The sequence below is a fragment of the Ahaetulla prasina genome, chromosome 13, assembly GCF_028640845.1.
Source record: "Ahaetulla prasina isolate Xishuangbanna chromosome 13, ASM2864084v1, whole genome shotgun sequence".
Lineage (NCBI taxonomy): Eukaryota > Metazoa > Chordata > Lepidosauria > Squamata > Colubridae > Ahaetulla > Ahaetulla prasina.
The window spans coordinates 16,562,650-16,585,929 of NC_080551.1; the positions used below are offsets into that span (position 1 = coordinate 16,562,650).

General features: G+C 45.6%; 1 protein-coding gene across 1 annotated transcript; it reads right to left on the reverse strand.

Moving 5' to 3' along the window:
* Window positions 1–795: 795 nt before the first annotated feature.
* On the reverse strand, window positions 796–22,016 carry WHAMM (WASP homolog associated with actin, golgi membranes and microtubules). Its single transcript, XM_058156047.1, has 10 exons — window positions 21,205–22,016; window positions 19,698–19,871; window positions 17,930–18,080; window positions 16,863–17,032; window positions 15,481–15,646; window positions 12,905–13,092; window positions 11,775–11,861; window positions 10,097–10,192; window positions 7,683–8,124; window positions 796–4,566 (listed from the first exon to the last, which is right to left on the reverse strand). The coding sequence occupies exons 1-10, from the start codon at window positions 21,826–21,828 to the stop codon at window positions 4,274–4,276; spliced, it is 2,391 nt and encodes a 796-aa protein (XP_058012030.1). The 5' UTR covers window positions 21,829–22,016; the 3' UTR covers window positions 796–4,273.
* Between the last annotated feature and the right edge of the window lie 1,264 nt (window positions 22,017–23,280).

Sequence of the window (23,280 nt, forward strand, 5' to 3'; positions counted from 1 at the left end):
GGTAGAGGCAGATATTTCTCTCTCTGGGCATGATGAGAATATATCTGCTGAATATAACTCTGCACTGGCGACAGGAAGGGTATCTGGCCAGTAAACACTCAGCTCCATTCAGTTGCCCAGACTCTACCCTGCAAGGGATTATGGGATCATTAAAAGAAGATGACGACTATACAAAAAAAGCCAAGGACTATCTAGATGAAGGTGTCTCTTATCCATTTGCTTCCAAAGTAAGCTATGGATTATAAAACTAGATTTTCTAGATTTTCTTTGAATTGGCATAGGTTTGAACATATGTTTATCCACCCCCGCAGGAGATGCCCTAAAAATGCCAGTCCTATCATCCACCTGGTTGGAAAGCCAAGGAATGCTTTGCTGGTCTACCCAACCTCTTGCACAAGAATTCCAGTGCTGTTTTCTGACCCCCTACAACCTTTGGACTAATTCCTAATGAAGGTAAGTCACCATGAAAAGTAGCATACGTTGAGTAAATACATTGAGTAGTACATTCAACAAGTAAAATGGGTGGCTCAGGCTGTAAGATAGCCTGTTATTAAACACAGCTGCTTGCAATTACTGCAGGCTCGAGTCCCACCAGGCCCAAGGTTGACTCAGCCTTCCATCCTTTATAAGGTAGGTAAAATGAGGACCCAGATTGTTGGGGGGGCAATAAGTTGACTTTGTATATAAATATACAAATAGGATGAAACTATTGCCTTACACAATGTAAGCCACCCTGAGTCTTCGGAGAAGGGCGGGATATAAATGTAAATTTAAAAAAAAAATGACTTCGCAGCTGCCAATAATTCCCAAGACCTTTAGTGGTGTTTACTCTTCAGTAGATACAAGTATTGTAATTCTCCATCTGAGCATTGTTTGAAAACTACTATGCTGAGAACAACAAAACAAGGCATTATTCCAGGCTCTTCAAAGATGAAAGTTTATCACTGGCAATGTAAAAGAGCATCAAATTAATACGTTTTAACCATATTGGATCTCAAAAGTGATTATTGGTGTACATTTTTTCGTAAATTTAGAAACAAGTACGTTATCCTTCACATTATGAACGGGGGGAAAAATTTACATTTGCAAAGATCTGAAAGGACTTTCTATCCAAGTTAAATTGGAAAGCTAAATATTTATTCCAAGACAAATCCTTTAAAATTAACTTTTAAAACCCATGTCTGTTTTAGAAAGTGGTCAAAGAGAATATTTTTCCCCCCATTATTGCTGTCTCCATGTTTTTAGCTAAAGAGATTATGAGAGCTACAGTTAAAAACCATCTCAAGGTCTCAAGATACAGTAGTCCCTCTTAAAGATTAGAATACTTGATGGATACAAACAGACCTGTGTTATAACACTCTGTTGGAAAATGGTTAGTTTCACAACCATTGGCTTTTGGGATGCGTTAGAAATTCTGCTAATTTAAAAAGGATTAAGAATCCATTTTAAGCCTTCTGGTACAAGTTAACACTGGCATTGCAAACAGATGGAAAGCCACAGATCCCGTAGAAAAGTCTCGATGCAATCAAGTTTGGAACATCCTGACACAGATCAAGAATATATTTAAGCAAATAAAAGAGATTTCAATTTTGGCACACCCGCAGGGCAGAGGTGGGTTTCAACAGGTTCAGACCAGTTCTGGAGAACCAGTAGTGGAAATTTTGAGTAGTTCAGAGAACCGGTAGTAAAAATTCTGACTGGTCCTGCCCCCATCTCTTCTCTGCCTCCCAAGTCCAAGCTGATCAGGAGAAAATGGGGATTTTGCAGTAAACTTCCCCTGGAGTGGGATGGGAATGGAGATTTTACAGTATCCTTCCCTTGGATTGGAGAGGGAATTGAGATTTTACAGTATCCTTCCCCTGCCACGCCCATCAAGCCACGCCCACCAAGCCATGCCACGCCCACACCTACAGAACTGATAGTAAAAAAATTTGAAACCCTTCACTACCGCAGGGCCACGAGAAATATACAGAAACGTGACACCTGGCAAAGAAAATGAGGTCTGCCATCTGTTTTGACATGGACTGAAGCTGAGATTCATTTTGGACACGGCTCATTTAAGACTCCGGCCATGGCAGAACAAAGCAAACGTTAAATAATACGTCCTTTCTTATCTCAGCCAATATTCCTAGCCAGCGAGATGGCAGGGAAGGTAATGAAAACGGAATCTGGCAAATGCAATAAGCCGAATGCAAATAAGACCCCGTTTCTTCATTGAAGCAGCCACGTATAATGTGTAGAGACTTCCAGCAGGGTTCCTGGTGGGGTAACATCCAGGTACATCACCCAGCTGAGGATGCCTTGCTCTCAGCAGCCCAAGAGGGTCCTAGAACTCACCCTCTCGATAGCTCTCCTGATCGATTATTTTTTTATGATTTGAACTTTTGCTGAGACAAATCTCAGTACTTATCTTTTTACGGATGGAGATCCTAGGTCAGTGTTGCCGAACCTTTTCAGTACCAAAGGCCGAAGATAGAAGAGCAGCTGCCCAGCGCACACGCGCACACCGGGAAGTTGATTTTCTGGTTTTTCAGCGCGCACGTGCGCACTGGCCATCTGGTCTTCCGGTTTCTGGCATGCATGCGAACGCAAAGAGCAGCTGGCTTGTGCGCATGCGCACGGTGGAAATCAGAAGAGTAGCCGCCCGGCACATGCATGCACACTGGGAAGCTGCTGTTCCGGTTTCCGGCGCTCCCGCACGCATGAAGACCAACTGGCCAGCATGCCGGAACCCGGAAGAGCAACATGTGACAGCTCGCGTGCCCAGAGAGATTGCTCTGCGTGCCATTTCCAGCACACGCGCCATAGGTTCGCCATCAGGGTCCTAGGTAGAGGCAGATATTTCTCTCTCTGGGCACGATGAGAAGATCTGCTGAACAAAACTCTGCATTGGCGACAGGAAAGGCATCTGGCCAGTAAACACTCTGCTAGCTTTATTCAGTTGTCCCGACTCCATCCGGTAAGGGATTGTGGGGTCGTTAAACGATGACGATGATCACACTGCTGGCTCATATTTTCCTTGTGGTTGACAAGGGCACCCAATCCTGCCCACAGATATTACCCCCAACTCAGGTCTCCCTGTCTTGGCCGTGTTGAAAGAAGCCATTTCTATTTAAACTAAAACCCTTCTAGTCAGCAAATACCCGGTGTAACCAGGACCATAGTTTTGTAGGACAGGATATTCAAAGTGCTCACCTTTCACTGGTCTAAGAATACTCAAAAGGGTTGTTGTTGTTGTTTTCAAAATGTGTCTATGGAGATGATTTATCTCTGTCCAAGGCAGCTGAGGAGCAATTTCCGAGAAGTAACTCGTTCTCCTGGGACAATTTTAATAATAGTTTTGGAACAGGCTTAACCAAAAGAATAGTGTTTCCGTATAGTAGTGTAAGTCTGAAGTGGAATCAAGAGGGATTTTTAAATTAAATTGTCACTATCCCTGATCCCCTAGGCCAGAGCCTGACTAGGTGGCTCAGGGGCTAAGACACCGAGCTTGTCGATCAGAAAGGTCGGCAGTTCAAATCCCTAGTTCGGTCTCCTGCATGAGCAAGGGGTTGGACTAGATGACCTCCAAGGTCTCTTCCAACTCTGTTACTGTTACTATTAGAGTTCCCCAATGTTTCCAGCTTTATGGACTGGTGGGGAGGGGATGGTTCATGCAAGCAGCCGGCAACCATATGTGTGTGTGTGTGTGTGCTGTTGCATTTGGCGAGTGGCATGCGCGTTTGCCTGCCACTCGTGGAAATGGAGCACACACACACACGTACACACGTACACACGTGTGCGTTTGCCCACTGCTCATGCAAGTGAGGCTACGGGTGTGTGCGCACATGCTCGCCAGCCATTTCTGCAGCCCAGTTGCAAACTCCTCACGGCCCGCTCGTGGGCCGCAGCCCACTCAGGTTGTGGACCCCCTGCCCTCAGGAGTGCTGATTCCTTTGTAAAAAAAAAAGAGAGAGAGAGAAGGAAAGAAAACACGTGCAAACTTCAAAGCATAAAACTCGGTGTCGAGTAAAAGACTTGTCCCAAATTTTTCTGGACCGCTTGGAAACTTCTGACGTCGATCGCGGAGCATTTCCCACACTTCTTCAGCTGCCCCCCAAACTCCCAGAGTGTCGCTAAGAATTCTGGGATGCCCGATTCACGCGGGAAAGTTAGTCACCCTGTTGGGCTCCAGACCACTCTTCCTGTTTGGCACTCCTTTACGGTTAGCTGTCTTCTGAGCGAAGAATCCCTCATGAGCTTCTGAGGAGGTCTCAACCAGTCAACTGCTCCGCTAACTGTTCCATTCTTCATTGCTGCAGTCTCCATTTTCGTCGTCGTCGGAGTCAGCGGACACCTTCTTAATCCTCTGGATGGCTGCCTTGATGCTTTGCTCCAGTTCACTGCCCTTCGCGACGCCTTCCTTGGGCTCTTGACTGACCTTCCGCAATTTAACCCCTTGCCTAATGGCAGCAAGAATGCTGTCGTTGAGGGAATTGCCGCCAGAGGGTGCCTGTTGGATCGGGTCCACTCTGCGAAGGAGGACTTCGCCACGCTTGAGGGAAGCCAAGACCTCATCCATGGTCCCTGAGATGGAACAAATGAAAACAACGTCATTCTTGGACGAAAAGAAAATCCAAGGAGACGGCTACCTCAGGGGGGCCTCAGATTGACTTACAGACCTGGGTTTGTCAAAAAACCAGAGCTGCTCCTTGGTCTATCATTTCCCAGATGTAGCATTTTTGTTTTTATTTCACAGCCAATTATTATGCAATATTTTTAAATCGCTTGCTTCTTTTGACAATCTATTTTTATTGTATGACTCCCAGTGTCAGGTTCATGAGATGAGTGGCTACAATAGTTTTTCCCCGAACGCCATCACTCTGCTAAACAAATAATTCCCTCAACACTGTCAAACTATTTACTAAGTCTGCACTACTATTAATCTTCTCATCGTTCCCATCATCCATCTCCTCCCACTTATGACTGTATGACTGTAACTTTGTTGCTTGTATCCTTACGATTTATATTTATATTGATATTGTTTCCTGATTGCTTATTTGTTCCATATGACTATCATTAAATGCTGTACCTTATGAAGGTATCTTTTCTTTTATGTATAATGAAAGCATAGGCACCAAAGACAAATTCCTTGTGTGTCCAATCACACTTGGCCAATAAAAAAATCTATTCTATTCTATTCTGTTCTGTTCTGTTCCGTTCCGTTCCGTTCCATTCCATTGTCTATTCTATTCTATTCCATTCCATAGTCTATTCTATTCTATTCTATTCTATTCTATTCTATTCTATTCTATTCTATTCTATTCTATTCTATTCCATTCCATAGTCTATTCTATTCCATTCCATAGTCTATTCTATTCTATTCTATTCTATTCTATTCTATTCTATTCTATTCTATTCTATTCTATTCTATTCTATTCTACTCCATTCCATTCCATTCCATTTCATTCCATCCTTCTTCTCTCCAGCTTTTCAGCATGCACTTTCGTTTCCAGAGGCCTTGATCAACATATCCTCTGCATTCTCTTTGGGATGCGGGAATGACAGAAAAAGGCTTGGACTCTGCACAAGGCCTGCAGCTGCATAATAAAGACCGTATCTTACTTGCAAAGAAGTTCACCTCTCCAAAAAAAGGGCTGGAGAAAAATCAGTGCCACTCAAGGTTGACCACTTAGGAGGGCATCACAGGTCGGAGATGCTGGGTTGCATTCAAATGCAGCCGCTTTGACTGAATCTCTGCATGTTATTTCTTATGCAGCAAAGTACGTTGGATTTTGTAGCACTTCTAACTTCATTGTCTTTCAGTGAGGACTCAGGGACGCATTTTTTTCTGATATTATTTGATAGACTATAATATCCTCTAATGCAGGGCTCTCCAACCTTGGCAACTTTAAGACTTGTGGACTTCAGCTGGCTGAGGAATTCTGGGAGTTGAAGTCCACAAGTCTTAAAGTTGCCAAGGTTGGAGACCCCTGCTTGTTGTGCCTCGTCCTCCCTCCTCTCCTCAGCCGGGCCCCTCCCGTCTACACCCCGGGCCTGCTATCAGACTCCGAGTCTGATAATGAAGATGAATGGCCTGTCATGCCTCCAGCCCCGGCCCTGGCCCCATGCCCAGAGAGGATTCCAGGAATGAACAAACAAACCTGATAAACCTCACTCCTACAGTGTGTGAGCAGGAAGCCAGCCACGTGCTAGAATTACTGACAGCAGATCCAGCTGAAGAGAATTCAAAGTGGGAGGATCCTCGCTTCCGGAGATCTGAGAGGCGACGCCAGCAGAAGGAAGGGAGGGGCAGGCCTGGATAAATGCTGAGTCATGGAGCCACACCCCACAGCCTATATAAAGGACCTGCTTTTGGCATTCCAACCTTGAGTCAAGCAAAGTCTCTTCTAGTTTGCTGCTATCGCTGAAGTCACAACTTGGACTCCTGCCTGCCCTGAGAAACCTCGAAGGACTCTGACAAGCTGCAGAGGCTTTGTTGCCACGCTTGATACGGACTTCCTAGACCCGGTCGTCGGAGGGGGAGTGGGACACAACACTGCTCTAATGTTACTACAGGTAGTCCTCAACTTACAACTGTTTGTTTAGTGACCATTAGAAGATACAACGGCACTGAAAAAAGTGACTTATGACCACTTGTCACATTTGTGACCGTTGCAGCATCCCCTCATGGTCACATGATTGACATTCGGATGCTTGACCACCGACTCACATTTATGACGGTTGCAATGTTGCTGGAGTCCTTTTTGTGGCCTTCTGACCAGCAAAGTCCATGGGAGAAACCAGATTCGCTTAACGACCACGTTACTAATTTAACAACTGCAGTGATTCCCTTAACAAAACGTGGCAAGAAAAATTGTAAAACGGGGCAAAATTCACTTTGTCTCACTTAACAATATACATTTTGGGCTCAATTGTGGTCGTAAATTGAGGGAGAGGGAGAAGAAGAGGGAGGGAGGGGGAGAGAGAGAGATGACCCAGGGTGTGACACAAAGGCAACACAGCCAGAGAACTGATATGAGTCCCTTTATTACCACCAACTGTGCCCCCCAATGTCCCTTTCAACTCTCCGGCTTGGAAAGAGCTCTTCCACCAACCTGTAATAGTCTTTGGCTGACAATACTTATTTCCCAAATATTGTAAAAGAAAACTTTCAACAAAGAAATCCAACAAGGCAAAACCAGCTAATTAATCCAGCAGGGCAAGCAAAATAGGGAATTCCCGAATTGAAGTAGCACGGCAGTAGATCAAAGAAGTTAGGAGGATGCCAGGACTTCAGATAAACTCAGTGTTTGTTCCTGACAACTGCCTCTCCTTTGAAACTCCATCAACAGCTGTGCCTTATAAAGAGGATCGGGTCCCTTTCCTCCCTCGTAAGCCACGCAACTCACGTTGCTCTCTTCTCCGTTCCTCCCTGCGCTGCCTAGGATGAGGAGAGGGTGGGCCTTGGTCTTCATCTGAACCCACTCTCTCTTGTTCTACCTCTGCCCTGCTCTGTCCAGCCTGACTTTTGCCCTTCCCCAGTTTCTTCCACAGCCAACGGATCTACTCTCTCACTCTCTGTCAGCTGTTCCTCTTCCCCTTCGCATTCAGACTCCGACTGGGGCATGAGAGAGAGAGGGGGGGTGTATGTGTGTGCGTTTGAGTATGCATGGAAGAAAAAGAGCACTCCATCTCTTTACCTGTGTAATTCTTGGTGGGACATCTGGACTCCGCTTCTGCCTTCCCCAAGGAAGTTGTTCCTTTACATACGAGAGGCCGTGGCTTATCTTGGGCTCCTGTGCTTTTTAGGCAAACAGTCTGGACACATGGGGGTGGAAGAGGAGGTGGAGGTGGAGGTGGAGGTGGGGGCACAGATAGTGGTGCCCCCACGCCTTCCTTGGGAGGTTCCGGCCCATGCGGTGGTACAAAAATCTGGATGGGGACATCTCTGGGAAACTTCTGAGATGTTGCTTTGGAAGTCCTGACTTGTGTCGGATGGATATTTCTGGATTGCTTGGTGGCTGGACTTTTTCTGATTGAACCAGCCTGTGGGGGAACCGTTGCAGGTCGTCTTGGTCCAGCCTGCTTCGAGTTGATGGGCTGCGAGCGGGAAGTCTTCAGCACAAATTGCGCAGGGCATTTCTGCAAGGTGAGAGAAGGCAGCCATTCAAAAAACAGCAGGTGAGGTGACTGCCGTTCATCCACCGTGGTTGTCAAACCCTTGGACATCCCAAAGGCCTCTGGTGGCTCAGCAGACTAAGCAGTCTGTTATTAACACAGCTGCTTGCAATTACTGCAAGTTCAAGTCCCACCAGGCCCAAGGTTGACTCAGCCTTCCATCCTTTATAAGGTAGGTAAAATGAGGACCCAGATTGTTGGGGGCAATAAAAGTTGACTTTGTATATAATATACAAATGGATGAAGACTATTGCTTAACACAATAGTGCTATTGTGCAGGGGAAAGCGAGCGAGACACAACAGTAAGCCACCCTGAGTCTTCGGAGAAGGGCGTGATGTAAATTCAAATTTTTTTTAAAAAGGTGCTTTTCCAAAAGACAATTGGAGTTTCTGGGGGTTTTTCCCCCCCTTGAAAACATTTCGCTTCTCATCCAAGAAGATTCTTCAGAACTGAAGAATCTTCTTGGATGTGAACCGAAACATTTTCGGGGCGGAAAACCCCCAAGAAAGTCCATTTGCCTTTTTGGAAAAGCACTTTTGAGACAACCATAACCCGGCTGATTGAGAATCTTCTTAAAGGTAAAGGTTCCCTTCGCACATACGTGCTAGTCATTCCCGACTCTAGGGGGCAGTGCTCATCTCTGTTTCAAAGCCGAAGAGCCAGTGCTGTCCAAAGACATCTCCGTGGTCATGTGGCCGGCATGACTCAACGCCAAAGGCGCACAGAACGCTGTTCCCTTCCCACCAAAGGTGCTCCTTATTTTTCTACTTGCATTTATTACGTGCTTTCGAACTGCTAGGTTGGCAGAAGCTGGCGGGAGTAATGAAAGCTCACCCTGTTACGTGGCATTAGGGATTCGAACCGCTGAACTGCCGACCTTCTGATCGACAAGCTCAACGTCGTAGCCACTGAGCCACCGCATCCCTATTGTCTATGGAGAATCTCCATAAACAATAGGCATGTTTTCCATATCATGATGTCTTCACATAACATGTTCAGCCAGTTGAACGAAAGGCCTAACAGTGTAATTTTTTTTCAACATGCGAAGCTAGATGAATGTTAACCTTGGGGAGATTTCTCTCTGGCTTCTATGATTCTTTCAACCTAGCCCTGTCTGTTTAGTTTATGACTTGATGTACATAACAGTAAAACTAGGTGGAGCTTCAATCAGTTCTAGTGAGTCTCTTTATTTAGATTTATATCTAGAGGGCCTGACAGCAATCCTGCAGCAACTAGTGAAGAGGTCATTTCCCACCACCACTGTTATAGGTAAAGGTAAAGGTTCCCCTGCACATATGTGCTAGCCGTTTCCGACTCTAGGGGGCAGTGCTCATCTCCGTTTCTAAGCTGAAAAACCAGTGCTGTCTGAAGATGTCTCCATGGTCATATGGCCAGCGTGACTAAATACCAAAGGTGCATGGAGCACTGTTACCTTCCCACCAAAGGTAGTCCCTATTTTTTCTACTTGCATTTTTATGTGCTTTCGAACTGCTAGGTTGGCAGAAGCTGGGACAAGTCACGGGAGCTCACCCCATTACGCGGCACTAGGGATTCGAACGGCTGAACTGCTGACCTTTCGATCGACAAGCTCAGCATCTTAGCCACTGAGCCACCGTGTCCCACTGTTATAAAGCCCCAATTTTTGTAGAGAGATGAGCTTCATCATTTTCCTGTCCATGTCACTTCCCTTGTGCTTTCATTCTCTTCCGCACCACAAGGACAGAGTTGTGTCAAGGTGACGCTGATTAAATTCTGTGCAAAACAAAATCCTGGTGCCCCTCCTTGTGGTTCCTAAATCCAGAATTGTTGTCTCATGATTGATGCTGTCCTTGTGGCTGACCAGGCCAGACCAATAATAATCAGCCCTTGTTTCTATTTTCCAAAGCAAAATATTCTGCATGTGGGCTGAGGAACAAGATAAATGGTAATACTTGCCTCCTTGAATGATTTAAGCCTCTCCAGAGTTTTCTGCCGCTCTTCCTTGATCCAGGCTTTTTTCTTTTTCTCATCTTCTTTCCTCTTCTCTCTTTTCTGCAGTTTGAATGACAACCCTTAATGCATGCATAGAAGGACTCTGTTTCCAGTGCAACTAAATAGCTTTGAATATTGCAAGATGGTTGGGGGCCTGATAACAGATTGCCTAAATTATGGAATGGGAAGAGGGAGGGGGAAGTGGGAAGGGAAGAGAAAAAAGAGGAGAGGAGAGGAGAGGAAAGGAAAGGAAAGGAAAGGAAAGGAAAGGAAAGGAAAGGAAAGGAAAGGAAAGGAAAGGAAAGGAAAGGAAAGGAAAGGAAAGGAAAGGAAAGGAAAGGAAAAACTTAAGGGTATTGTGCAGTATTTCTGATCTGATTTCCAAAAACTGCTCTGGAGTCTCAACTCCAGTGTGCCAGACCTCAACCTAAGTGCCACACCTGAAAGCAGCTGTGAAAGACAGATGTGCAATCCCAGGAAAAGGTGTGGCTGTTTTAAGGCGTTATAGACAGTTGCTATATTTTTAAAAAGGTAAGTGCTGCCCAGCCCTAGAATTTATATAGAATTAATTATGAGCCCACATAAATACCACTTCCTTTAACAGTTGGTTACCTTGTTTAGATTATTGTTTATTGGTCTGGGACCATAAATAAATGTTATCATTATGATGGTGTTGTTAGAATTTTCCGTGAGATTCACCCACTCTTAAGCAATCCCAAGGTATATTTGCTTGGAGAAAACCAAAGCGCACACAACGAAGCTCGCTTACAAATGGATACGGAGTAAGATTGAATTTTTAGCTCCAAATTCCAGGAAACTCAAAGTCTATAACTAAGAGCAACATATAAATGGAACCAACCTACAAAGGTAAAGGTTTTCCCTGTCCAGTTGTATCCTACTGTAAGGTGCAGTCCTCATCTCCATTTCTTGGCTAAGGGAGCCGGCGTTGTCTGAAAACATTTCCGTGGTCATGTGACCAGCATGACTATACTCTAAAGTGCACGGAATGCTCTTACCTTCCCACCGAAGTGGTACCTATTTATCTGCTCGCATTTGCATGCTTTCAAACTGCTAGGTGAGCAGGAGCAAGGAACGGAAGCTCACCCGTCATGCGGTGCTCGGGTCTCGAACCTGAGCTGCCAACTCCAGCTGACAAGCTCAGCATCTTTAACTGCTGAACCATCATGCCAGTCTATACCCCATATATACCTGTCTGTACCAGGGGTGGGTTCTACTTACCTTTACTACCGGTTCGCAACGGGATTGCGCGTGAGATGTCTATCATGATATCCGGGTGAGTGGGCGGAGCCTCTCCCCGGTTTTACTACCGGTTCGCAAGAACCGGACTGAAACAGGGGCAACTCACCACTGGTCTGTACCAATCTACAACTCATGAATTTGTGGGGTACTACAGCTTTTAACTAATAGGTGTCTTTCAATAGGTTTTGAAATAGCAGTAGCCTTCCTGTATTATGAGGGCTACCTAGATTGCCTTCAAAATAAACTAAGATTCTGGGAATGAAGAACAATTCTGCATTTTATTGGGGGTTTTTTGCACAGAGTACACTGACCCACAGCCCTGTCATAACTGTGAAACAGAACGCTCTCTCTCTCTCTCTACTTTCCACTTCTTAATACGTACAATCTGGATGCTGTGATGCTGTTGGAAGTAGCGCGTGGTCTCCTGTGCCTGCTGGATCCTCAAACGCCGACTCTCTTCACATTGGTCCTAAGAGGAAAGAAACCAGTGTAAAAATCCCTCTAGCCGAAATCTGAAGATTCAGGCAGAAATCAAATCCACTGAATCAGAATATTGGATTGTCGTGTCCCACTCCTCCGCTGACGGCTGGGTCAGGGAAATCCGAATCAGGCTTGCCTCTGCAGCTCTGCCCAAAGTCCTAGCAAAGTCCTCAGAGCAGGCAGGAGACCAGTAAGTGACTTCAGCAAGATAAGTTTGACTTTGCCTGACTCAGAGACTGCCAGAAAGCAGATTCTTTATATAGGCCATGGGTGTGGCTCCATGACTCAGCACTCATTAAGGCCTGCCCCTCCTTCCTTCTGTTGCCTCCGCCTATCAATCTTCTGATGCGAGGTCACTCCAGTCGGCAGTTGTTGGTAATAAACCCTCCTCAGGCTCACATGCTGTGGAGGAGGGGGAGGGGTCTAGCTGCTCCGTTTGCCTGGGCATGGAGTCAGGGCTGGGGCAGGGAGGTGCTCCTTCTTCTGCAGTTTGTCTGGGCATGGAGCCAGGACTGGGACCGGGAGGCATACATTCCTCCGTGTTCGGGAGCAGATAAGAAGGCCCCGGCTGCTCTGAGGGTGGGCAAGACACAACACATCTCCATGGTCATGAGGCTGGCATGACTAAACACCAAAGGCACACGGAACGCTGTTACCTTCCTATTTTTCTACTTGCATTTTTTACATGCTTTCGAACTGCTAGGTTGGCAGAAGCCAGGACAAGTAACGGGAACTCACTCCATTACACGGCGCTAGGGATTCGATCCGCTGAACTGCCGACCTTTCAATCGACAAGCCCGGTGTCTTAGCCCCTGAGCCACCGCATCCCCTTTGTTCCAGCCCTAACACCTGCCATTTTCCAGGTGCATCTTCTTTGCAATTCTGGAGAGTTTATCCCAACTGATGACAATAAGGAGCTCGGTGGGCCAGCGTCCATATTTTTAGACCATTTTCTAACGTATGGAACTGAACAATCTGCGTATAACAATGGAGTGCACACAAACTTCATAAAGACTTTTCTGGACTAGTTACCTTCTTGTTCCTGAGATAAGCTCTTCTGGAGCAAATAATCCCCCGCTTTGTCTCCAGCTGCTGGGTCTTCTGCCTGAGCTGTGCCACTTCAGAAGAAGAGGCACAGCTTGTTTCCAGGGCCCGATCCATGGCTTCTAATTCCTCAGAGTTTTCGCAGGTGTCGTAATAAATGACTTCGTTCTGGATCTCTATGGAAGGGGGCAAGGATTTCCAGTGAGTAAAATATGCAACCCGCCTCTCCTACCAGCTTTACTGCCTTGCTAGAAAACGTCAGACATTTGCTGATAGTTGTGGTCCTTTAACTCTTGGAGAAACATCAGTTGAAGACTTGGGGTGTAGGATAAGCAACCAAAAGTCTTCAAGATCACAGGTGGGCTGTAGCATACTGTAGCAACTAGTTCGCCCAGCAACGGAAATGCCTGGGTGCGCTGTCCGGCCATGTGTGCGGTGTCACAAAACATGGCAATTTGTGTGCGCATCCTATCCGCACATGCCTGTGATGAACAGTCAAACAACACTGTGATATAGGACGGGATTGCGCCTGAGCAGCTGGGCAGGCCTACCCGCAGGTCGCCACTACCGGTTCACCCGAACCGGCCAGAACCGGCTGAATACCACCTCTGTTCAAGATCCGCTAATAGAGTATCTAGTGCCCGATACAGCGATGGCGAACCTTTTCGGCCCGAGTGCCAAAAAGGAAGTTCGCACTCGCTTGTCTGGGCCGCAACCCGGAAGAGAAGCTACCCAGGGCACATGCGTGCGGCCGAAAATGAACTTCCGGTTTCTGCTGTATGAATGCACACCGGCCAGCTAGTCTTCCGAGTTCCTGGCACACAGGTCCAGCGCGCATGCTCACGCAGAAAACAGAAGACCAGCTCTTCCAGTTTCCGGCACTGCCGCACGCATGAAGGCCAGCTGATCATGGTGCGGGCATGCCTGCCACAAACCCGGAAGAGGAATGGGCGATGCCATACGTGCCAGGCGATATGGCTCTGCATGCCACCTTGGGCACGTGTGTGCCATAGGTTTGCCATCATGGGCCTAATGGATCAATACTAGGAGTAATGATTGATTTTCCATTTGCATCCACTGTAAATGGAGATAGCAGCATCTGCAAAGGTGGGCACAAGGGTGATATATTTCCAAAAGGGGCGGGGTTTGCATTGTGACACTTTGTCCTTATCTTTCCTGTTCCAACCGCTTTCATTCATGCTTCTGGAGGAAGATCTGTTTTGTTTGCTGCTACATTCTGATTCTATCGGTAACACCTGGGGAATGCTGTCCATGGAGATTGTCAATCATCCAGACCATGTTTGTCCCAAAGGTGCTTTTCCAAAAGGAAACCGGATTTTCTTGGTTTTATTTATTTATTTTTTTCCCTTGAGAACTTTTCACTTTCCATCTAAGAAGTTTCTTCAGTTTTGGAGAACTGTAGAAACTTCTTGGATGAGAAGCGAAATGTTTTCAAAGAAAAAAAACAAAAACCCAAGGAAGTCTAGTTGTTTTTTTGGAAAAGCATCTTTGGGAACCTGGGGGATTAGATCACGCAGTGGTTTAAGGCTGGGCTATAATTAACAGAATGAAAAATTCAAAACTTTCTCCTTTTATGTAGTTTCTTTACTATGATTTTTTTTTAAGAATCCTTTAAAGTTGGATCCGTCAGATTTAAATGGTAGATGCTACAGATAAATGTATTTCCCACTGCAATTTTCTCTGTCATGTTTTTTTGAAGCCTTTATCCTCTCTCATTATCTTAATTTATCATTAAATAAACTTAATTTATCATAAATAAACTTAATTTATCGTTAAGTGTTAAATTGTCCCCTATGACCATCATTTGTGTTGTAAATGTTGTACCTTGATGAAGGTATCTTTTCTTTTATGTGCACTGAGAGCATATGCACCAAGACAAATTCCTTGTGTGTCCAATCACACTTGGCCAATAAAAAATTCTATTCTATTCTATTCTATTCTATTCTATTCTATTCTATTCTATTCTATTCTATTCTATTCTATTCTATAGAGCACTGCACACCAGAACAACTAGACACAAGAACAGTTTTTTCCCGAAGGCCATCACTCTGCTAAACAAATAATTCCCTCAACACTGTCAGACTATTTACTAAATCTGCACTACTATTAATCTTCTCATCATTCCCATCACCAATCTCTTTCCACTTATGACTGTATGACTATAACTTGTTGCTGGCAATCCTTATGATTTATATTGATATATTGACCATCAATTGTGTTGTAAATGTTGTACCTTGATGAAGGTATCTTTTCTTTTATGTACACTTAGAGCATATGCACCAAGACAAATTCCTTGTGTGTCCAATCACACTTGGCCAATAAAAAATTCTATTCTATTCTATTCTATTCTATTCTATTCTATTCTATTCTATCCTATCTTATCCTATCCTCTCTCCTCAATAAATATATTTATTGCATCGCAGAACTTGGAGAAATGCTGCAAGGGGAGAATCATTCCGTTTTAATCCAGTGCCAACAAGAAATAGCCCCATTCGGATTAAATCGCAAAGGGTAGCCAATATAATCCTGTCTCCAGTCCTCACCCTTGATTTGCCTCTTCAACGTCTCCAGTTGCGTCACCAGCAGCATTTCTTCATTCTTTAGGATTTCAAACTGTACCTCGTACAGCTCCAACTGGGTTTCGTAATACTCTAGCTCCAGTTTTTCCACTTGGGCCACGTCATTGTTCTGCTCGCTGAGCGTCTCCATCTTGGGAGGATCCCAAACAAAACAGGAAATGTTATGGAAGGCCACAACTATTACATGCAAAATGAGGCATCGTGGAGGAAAGAGGGTGGAGATAATAAGAGTGGATAACTTTGTAGCACTCGAGAAGAAGTGGGGTGACGGGTTCCTTTAACAGCAGCGGTTCTAATATTTTACTGCACTGGGTGTTGCTGATGTTTTATATTAGATTTTGGTCCATGACCATAAATAAATTCATAAATCTGAATGTACGGTATCCTCAAGAGAGCATCTGAACAGACTTTTCCCAAGCAATTAACTTTAGCCTAGCAAGCATGTCATCGTATTGGTGTTCTGCCCATTTTTTTTTCCACTTTCGATGCCATTACAGCAAGTGGACACTCTCTCTCAGTCTGCCAGAGCAGGGATGCATATGACGGAGTGGTGCGGTGGCCTAGAGGTGGAGCTCTTGCCTCACAATCAGGAGGCTGTGAGTTCGATCCTAGGTAGAGGCAGATATTTCTCTCTGGGCACATTGAGAATAGATCTGCTGAAAGAAACCTCCTCATTGGCGACAGGAAGGGCATCCAGCCAGTAAACACTTGGTGCCATTCAGGTGCCCAGACTCCACCCCGCAAGGGATTATGGGGTCATTAAAAGATGATGATGATGATGATGATGATGGATGCATATGGCCAGGGGTGAAACACTCCCGGTTCAGACCGGATCGCCCGGCAGCGGGTGGTTCGGAGAGCTGGTAGCAAAAGTCCCTCCCACGCCCATGCCCAGCTGAGCCACATGATCATCAGAGGTGGGTTTTTTTTACGTTTAAAAGCATTTTTTCTTCGGCCAAAAAAATGCTTTTAAAAGTAAAAAAAAAGCCTCTGATGATCGCGCAGCTCAGCTGGGATTGTCAGAGGCTTTTAAAAGCATTTTTGTACAACCTCTTCAGCCAGAGGTTGTAGAAAAAATACTTTTAAAAAGCTCTGGCGATCCCAGCTGAGTTGCCTGATCATCAAAGGCTTTTAAAAGCATTTTTTTGCAACCTCTTCAGCCGAAGAGGTTGTAAAAAAAATGCTTTTAAAAGTAAAAAAAAAAAAGTTGGCCACGCTCACCTAGTCACATTACACCCACCCACCCCGCCCACCAAGCCATGCCCACAGACACCGGTAGTAACAAATTTTACATTTCACCCCTGCATATGGCGGAAGGGAACAGGGAGTGGGAGAAATAGCCTTACCTGCTTTCTGATGTCGACTCTTTTGTGCTTCAGGCACAATTCTCTGGCTCGCATATGCTGAAGGGTTTCTTTTGCTAGCAGATATTTCAAGTTTTCTAATCTTGGAGAAGCGGAGGCCCAGGCAGCTTGGCCAAATCGCTTTTGATCTTGCTCCATCTGTTTGTGCATCGCTGGTGAACAAGTAGGAGATTAAAATGAAGCGCAGTCTCGAGAACGGCTAAGAAGAATCTGGCATTTCCTTCTCCGGGAAGAGGAAAGAATGTCTGAGGTATATAGAAAGAGGATACGGCCCAATAACTATTCTAAACAACTCTTAAGAATTCATTTTTAACATTGGTCACGAATGGAACAGACAAAAAGAGAAGGCCGACAAACAGGAGGCGGACCCAGAAGAAGATGGAAAGACAACATCGAAGAGACACTACAATGCCATCAATTAAGAATGGTTGAGGTCGCAAGAAGGGCAAGAACCAGAATGTTGGATTGAGGAGGAGGAGGAAGAAGAGAAGAGGAGGGAGGAGGAGGAGAAAGAAGAGAAGAGGAGGAGGAGGAAGAAGAAGGAAGAGGAAGAAGAGGAGGAGGAATGAGAAGGAAGAAGAGGAGGAAGAGGAAGGAGAAGGAGGAGGAGGAGGAAGAAGAGGAGGAGGAGGAGGAAGAGGGAGAAGGAGAAGGAGAGAAGAGGGGGAGGAAGCAGAAAAAAAGAGAAGGAGGAGGAGGAAGAGAAAAGGAGGAGGAGGAGAGGAGGAAGAGGAGGAAGGAGGAGGAAGAGGAAGGAGATGGAAGAAGAAGAGGAGGAAGGAGGAGGAGGAAGAGGGGAGGAGGAGGAGGAGGAGGAGGATGGAACTAGGAGTTGTTGAGGAAAGGAATTATTACAAGTTGCTAAGGAATGAAGCATCTTTTGATTTTAATGTATTTCGAAGAAGTAGCAAACGGATTAAAAAAGCACTGATTTCCGCCTAGACTATAGTTTGGGTTGCACCTCCTCCTCTATCCTGGCCTAGACTGCCACCAGGGCCATCCCTTATGATTTTCTCAATGAAAGTCTCTTTTGCTTGTGTCTGGCTCACCTGCGAGGGCAGCCACGGTTTCCTTGAAGTAGCCAACTGTGATGTTTTGAATGGAGCACACAGCTTCCTCCGCCTGATCTGTCCACTCCTTGGCCTCTTTCTGCAAAGCTTCTATCCTCCTGGGGCCCAGACGGTCGGCTTGCAAGGATTTCTGCAAGGAGAGACATTTTAACACCAGGGGTGAAATCCAGCAGGTTCTGACAGGTTCTGGAGAACTGGTAGCGGAAATTTTGAGAAGTTCGGAGAACCGGCAAATACCAACTCTGGCTGGCCCCAAAGTGGGGTGGGAATGGAGATTTTGCAATATCCTTCCCCCAGGAGTGGGGAGGGAATGAAGATTTTGCAATATCCTTTCCCCAGGAGCGGGGAAGGAATGGGGATTTTGCAGTATCCTTCCCCCAGGAGTGGGGAGGGAATGGGGATTTTGCAATATCCTTTCCCCAGGAGTGGGGAGGGAATGGAGATTTTGCAATATCCTTCCTCCAGGAATGCTTCCTGTCCTGCCCTCAACTTGATTCCTTCTTCTTTGTCGCAGCCCCTGAGATATTGGAAGACTGGTATCATGTCACCCCTCGTCCTTTTTTTCATTAGGGTGGAAACTAATCAAGGAGAGAAGTTGAACTTAGGAGAAATTTCCTGACAGTGAGAACAATTAATCAGTGGAACAACTTGCCTCCAGAAGTTGTGAATGCTCCAACACTGGAAGTTTTTAAGAAGATCTTAAAAATCTCAATCAACAAATCAAATCTCAACCAACAAATGCTCTGTCTTGCACATTGGCAAAAAAATCAGAACACAAAATACAAGCTGGATGGATACAACCTAACAGACAACCCCCACTCTGTCAAAGAACTTGGGATACTCATCTCAAATGATCTAAGTGCCAGAGCTCACTGTAACAGCATTGCTAAAAAAGCATTAAGAGTTGTTAACCTAATCTTGTATAGCTTCTTCTCCGGTAATATTGAACTGCAAACTAGGGCATACAAAACTTTTGCCAAACCAATTCTTGAATACAGTTGATCTGTCTGGATATTAAAAAAATATTTTAAAAAAAATTCTATTCTAATACAATCGAACGAGTCCAGACATATTTCACAAGAAGAGTCCTCTACTCCTCTGCTCACAACAAAATACTTTATGCCACCAGACTCAAAATTTTGGGCTTAGACAACTTAGAACTTCGCCGTCTTCGGTCTGACCTAAGCATAGTACATAAAATCATCTGCTACAATGTCCTACCAGCCAATGAATACTTCAGCTTCAACCAAAACAATTCAAACTAGACTGCAGAAAATACGACTTTGGTAACAGAGTGGTCAACGCCTGGAATGCATTACCTGACTCTGTGGTTTCTTCCCCAAATCCCCAAAACTTTAACCTTAGACTGTCTACTGTAGACCTCACCCCATTCCTAAGAGGTCTGTAAGGAGTGCGCATAAGCGCACCAACGTGCCTACCATTCCTGTCCTAATGTTTTCTTTTATTCATATCCTTTACATGTATTTATAATTATGTTTACACTTGTATCTGTTCTAAAATATATGCTTGACAAGTAAATAATAATAATAATAAAGATGCTGGAAAACCATTTGCCTGAAGTGGTGTAGGGTTTCCTGTCTAAGCAGGGGGTTGGACTAGAAGACCTCCAAGGTCCCTTCCAACTCTGTTATTCTATTCTAGTCTAAATCTGTATATCCTTAAGTCTTGGGATATAGTTTGGCTGTGTTGTTGTTGTTGTTTTGAAAGAGTAGAAAAAGAAACTTACCAGTATCTCAAGTCTATATAACGTGGCCAGTTCTCTCATGTCTCGGAACGGTAACAATAAATATTGATAGAATTCAGTTGCCATGGTCACCAGCTCCCAGTAAGCTTTATCTTCCTCCTTGTACAGCTCCATTAAATCTACCAGCTTATCTGCATCTTTGTGCTTGTGAAGAAGCTACCAAGAGGATAATAAAGAAGAGTTTATTTGAGAATTAGCCAACAAGTTCTCTTTTTTGCAAGGGAGGCCCGATACTGAGGTTCAAGGAGAAAGGCCATTTCCTCTGGACTTCCTACCTTGCTAACTTTTCACAGGCATGGAAAAATTAATAGGGAGAAGATACCAGAGAAGTTCAAATACACCTATGCACAAAGTAACTTTTCTCCCTCGTTCTCGCTCACCCCTTCCCCAAGAATGTTGCCTCGTGTGTTGAAAACTGGCAAGAGGCTCCAGACAGTAAAAGGATCTTTTGAGATGAGCCAAGATGGGGTGTTTGCCAGCAAAGAGAAGGGACTGTCCACTGAAAGAACATATGATGTTCATGGTTTATAGCAGGGGTCTCCAACTTTGGCAACTTGAAGACTCGTGGACTTCAGCTCCCAGAGTTCTGGGAATTGAAGTCCACGAGTCTTCAAGTTGCCACAGTTGGTGACCCGGCTGTTGAAGTCCACGAGTCTTCAAGTTGCCAAGGTTGGAGACTCCTGGTTTATAGGGTTCCATGTTCAAGAGCAGCATGTCACCGGACCACGACGCTCCAGAGAAACATTACTGTTCAAGGAGAGGTTCAAAACATCTCCACATTCAAACCAATCTTCTGTCAGATTTATTTAATTGAAGGTAAGCCTCTCCACTGATGGCCGCAAGCCCCTCTTCTCTTCCTAAATACTATGCCCTCCCCACAAATCCATGGGGATACTGATTAAGAGGAATTCAAAGTCAAAAGGAACCTGTCAATCAGGGAGGCTCAGACTGTGCTCTTAACTAAAGACTTTGGCAGGGTCAAAGTCTTGTGCTTTCTTTGCTGTGGCTTAGCGTCTGCTTCGTAAAGGTGGTTTAGGGCAGCGTTTCTCAAGCTTAGGAATTTTAAGAAGGGCCAGACTTCAACTTTCACCAACTGGGGGAATCCTGGGAGTTGGAAGTCCTACCCCTTATAGACTTCCCAAAAGCTGAAAAGCAAGAAAGGGCAAACCGGTAGCACTCCAGAGGTTGCTGAACTACAACTGCTGGCGTCTCTCAGCATTACTCACAATTCCTAAGGATGCCGGGAACTGTAGTTCACAGGTCGGAAAAGGGCTGTACTGTGCAGCTGGACCCACACGGAACAATCTCAGCTGGATTATTTTCTGCGTGGGTTAAGTTTATAGCCCATTCAGGGTAGGGAGACAAAAGCCAACCTCCCCCCCCTCCCCAGAGCCCCTTACTCCAAGCCTCCTCAAGCCCCTTTTTGTGAGTGATGCCTTATGACATAATTAACCCTCTCCCTCCCTCTTCGTCCTTCGAACTGGCGTACCCCTCTCAAGGTCTCCTTGGCCGCCGTCAGCTGCCCCTTGAGACTTTTCCTCCGGAACTCCTGCAGGTTTTCGAAATACTCCTCTTCCTCCTCCTGATCATGGGCGAAGAGCGAATCCAGGAGCGTCTTCCGTCCGCAGGCTTCCAAGGCCCAGCCGAAGTAGGCTTCCAAGCGCCGGCATAGCGTCTCCAGCTCCGTCTCCCCCAAAACCGGGCAGCTGGGGAAGAGCAGCGCCCAGAAACCGCTGGGTCCGCTCAGCGCTGGGGGTAAGGCGGGGAAGCAGGGCTCCAGCTGCTGGTTCAAAGCCGCCAGCTGCCGATGGACCCCTAGCAAGGCCTGCGGGGAGTACAAGCCGGCCCAGCTCAGCCGCTGCTCATCGCCGGCCTCTTCTTCTTCATCTTCATCCTCCTCCTCCTCCTCCTCCTTCTTCCCTCCCTCCTTCTCCCCGCCGGTTCGTTCTTGTAAAGTCCGGTTGTGACAAGTCACCGCGAACTTGCTCTCCACGCCGTTCCAAGCCACCAAGAAGCGCAGCTTGTGGGGCGGCTCGGGCTGGCCGAAGATGTTTTCCTTGATGGCCACCCAACCTTCCAGGCTGTCCGGCTGCACCTCTTCCACCAGCTCCATGGGCAGGCGACCCCCGCGGGATGCAGGGAGTGGGAGAGGGGAGGGAAAAAAGGAAGACGCTTTCCCACGCGCGCCCGGGGAACTTCAAAGCGGCGGGGCGGGGCGGGGCGGGGGGTCTCCCAGCGTTCTAGAACGCTCGAAAAACTTTGCTTCCCTTCGAACGAAAGGGAAAGTGTCAGGATGACAGCCAGCTGGTTGGTTGGTTGGCTTCCTTCTCTGACGTCACGAAAGGCTGTCTGAACTCTTGATTGGCTGCCCGACCTCGGAGGGGGGTGGAGAGAAGCGAGCTTTGAACTCGTGGGGATGCGTGACTCCGCATTTGGTCAGCAAATCACGAGGGATCAGGCAGGGCTTGTTTTGGAGAGCTGCCTTTCGGGAGGACTGCCAAAAATGCCTCTTTCTCTCCCCCCACCTTTTTTTGGGGGGGTGTATGATTTTAGGAGGGAAAAGATTTTATTATTTTATTTTATTTATTTCATTTATTTTATTTTATTTATTTGTCAAGCGTGTATAAGATACACGATGTTTTCTGAGGTTTTCACGGGTGTTTGTATGTAGGTCTTTGGTTATTCGGGTTTTCTCCCGCGTAAAATTGGAAGTGTCTTGGCGACGTTTCGACGAAGTCTCATTCGTCATCTTCAGGCTTCAGCTTCGTGCTTCTGGGAGCAATATAAAAGTATAAGAGATAGAAGTATAAACATGAATATGAAAACATGAAATGGGTACGAATAAATGGGGACATTAGGACAGGGACGGCAGATCTTTAAGATTTAAGATCTTTAAGGAGCTCAGTAACAACAATCCCAGAAATTGTGAAGAACTGGGAAGTAGAGCTTTTTTTTCATTCTTTGCTATCAGTTCGTATTTAATGCTCAAATGGAAATTGGTTCCACTGGGGACTTGGATCAGACTGGCAGGAAGGGGAAAATATATATCCTCCAATCCTAATTGCAAGGGCAGCACTGAATAAATCAGAAACAAACAACAATAAAAAAATACTGCGCTTTTAATGTGCTGGCTGTAAAAAATACTCATTTTGGATTTTGTTAATTATACCAAGCAACTCGATTTTCCAGAAAATGCAGGTTTTTCCACGGTGTCTAGACTCTAGAGGATTTTAAACATTGTCCCAAAAATAGTTTGTAAATTGTAGACGAGTCTAGTAAGATTGCAACATAGAAAATAAGCAAACAATAATAGCTTTTAAAAGCCCAATTGAATTAGAGATACAGTTTTACACAGAGGTTTGTGATACTTTATAGCTTCTCTGGGGAAGGATTGTGTTTGCTCAAGATCAGACACAGGTACCCCCAGATTGTGTTAATACAAATATAAAATTGTAGATCTTTGCTAGTCGCCCGCAAATAGAATTCTTCCTTATTGGCTAAGTGTGACCGGAATTTGCCTCTGGTGCATAAGTTCTCGTGTACATACAAACAACGAAGTGATAAA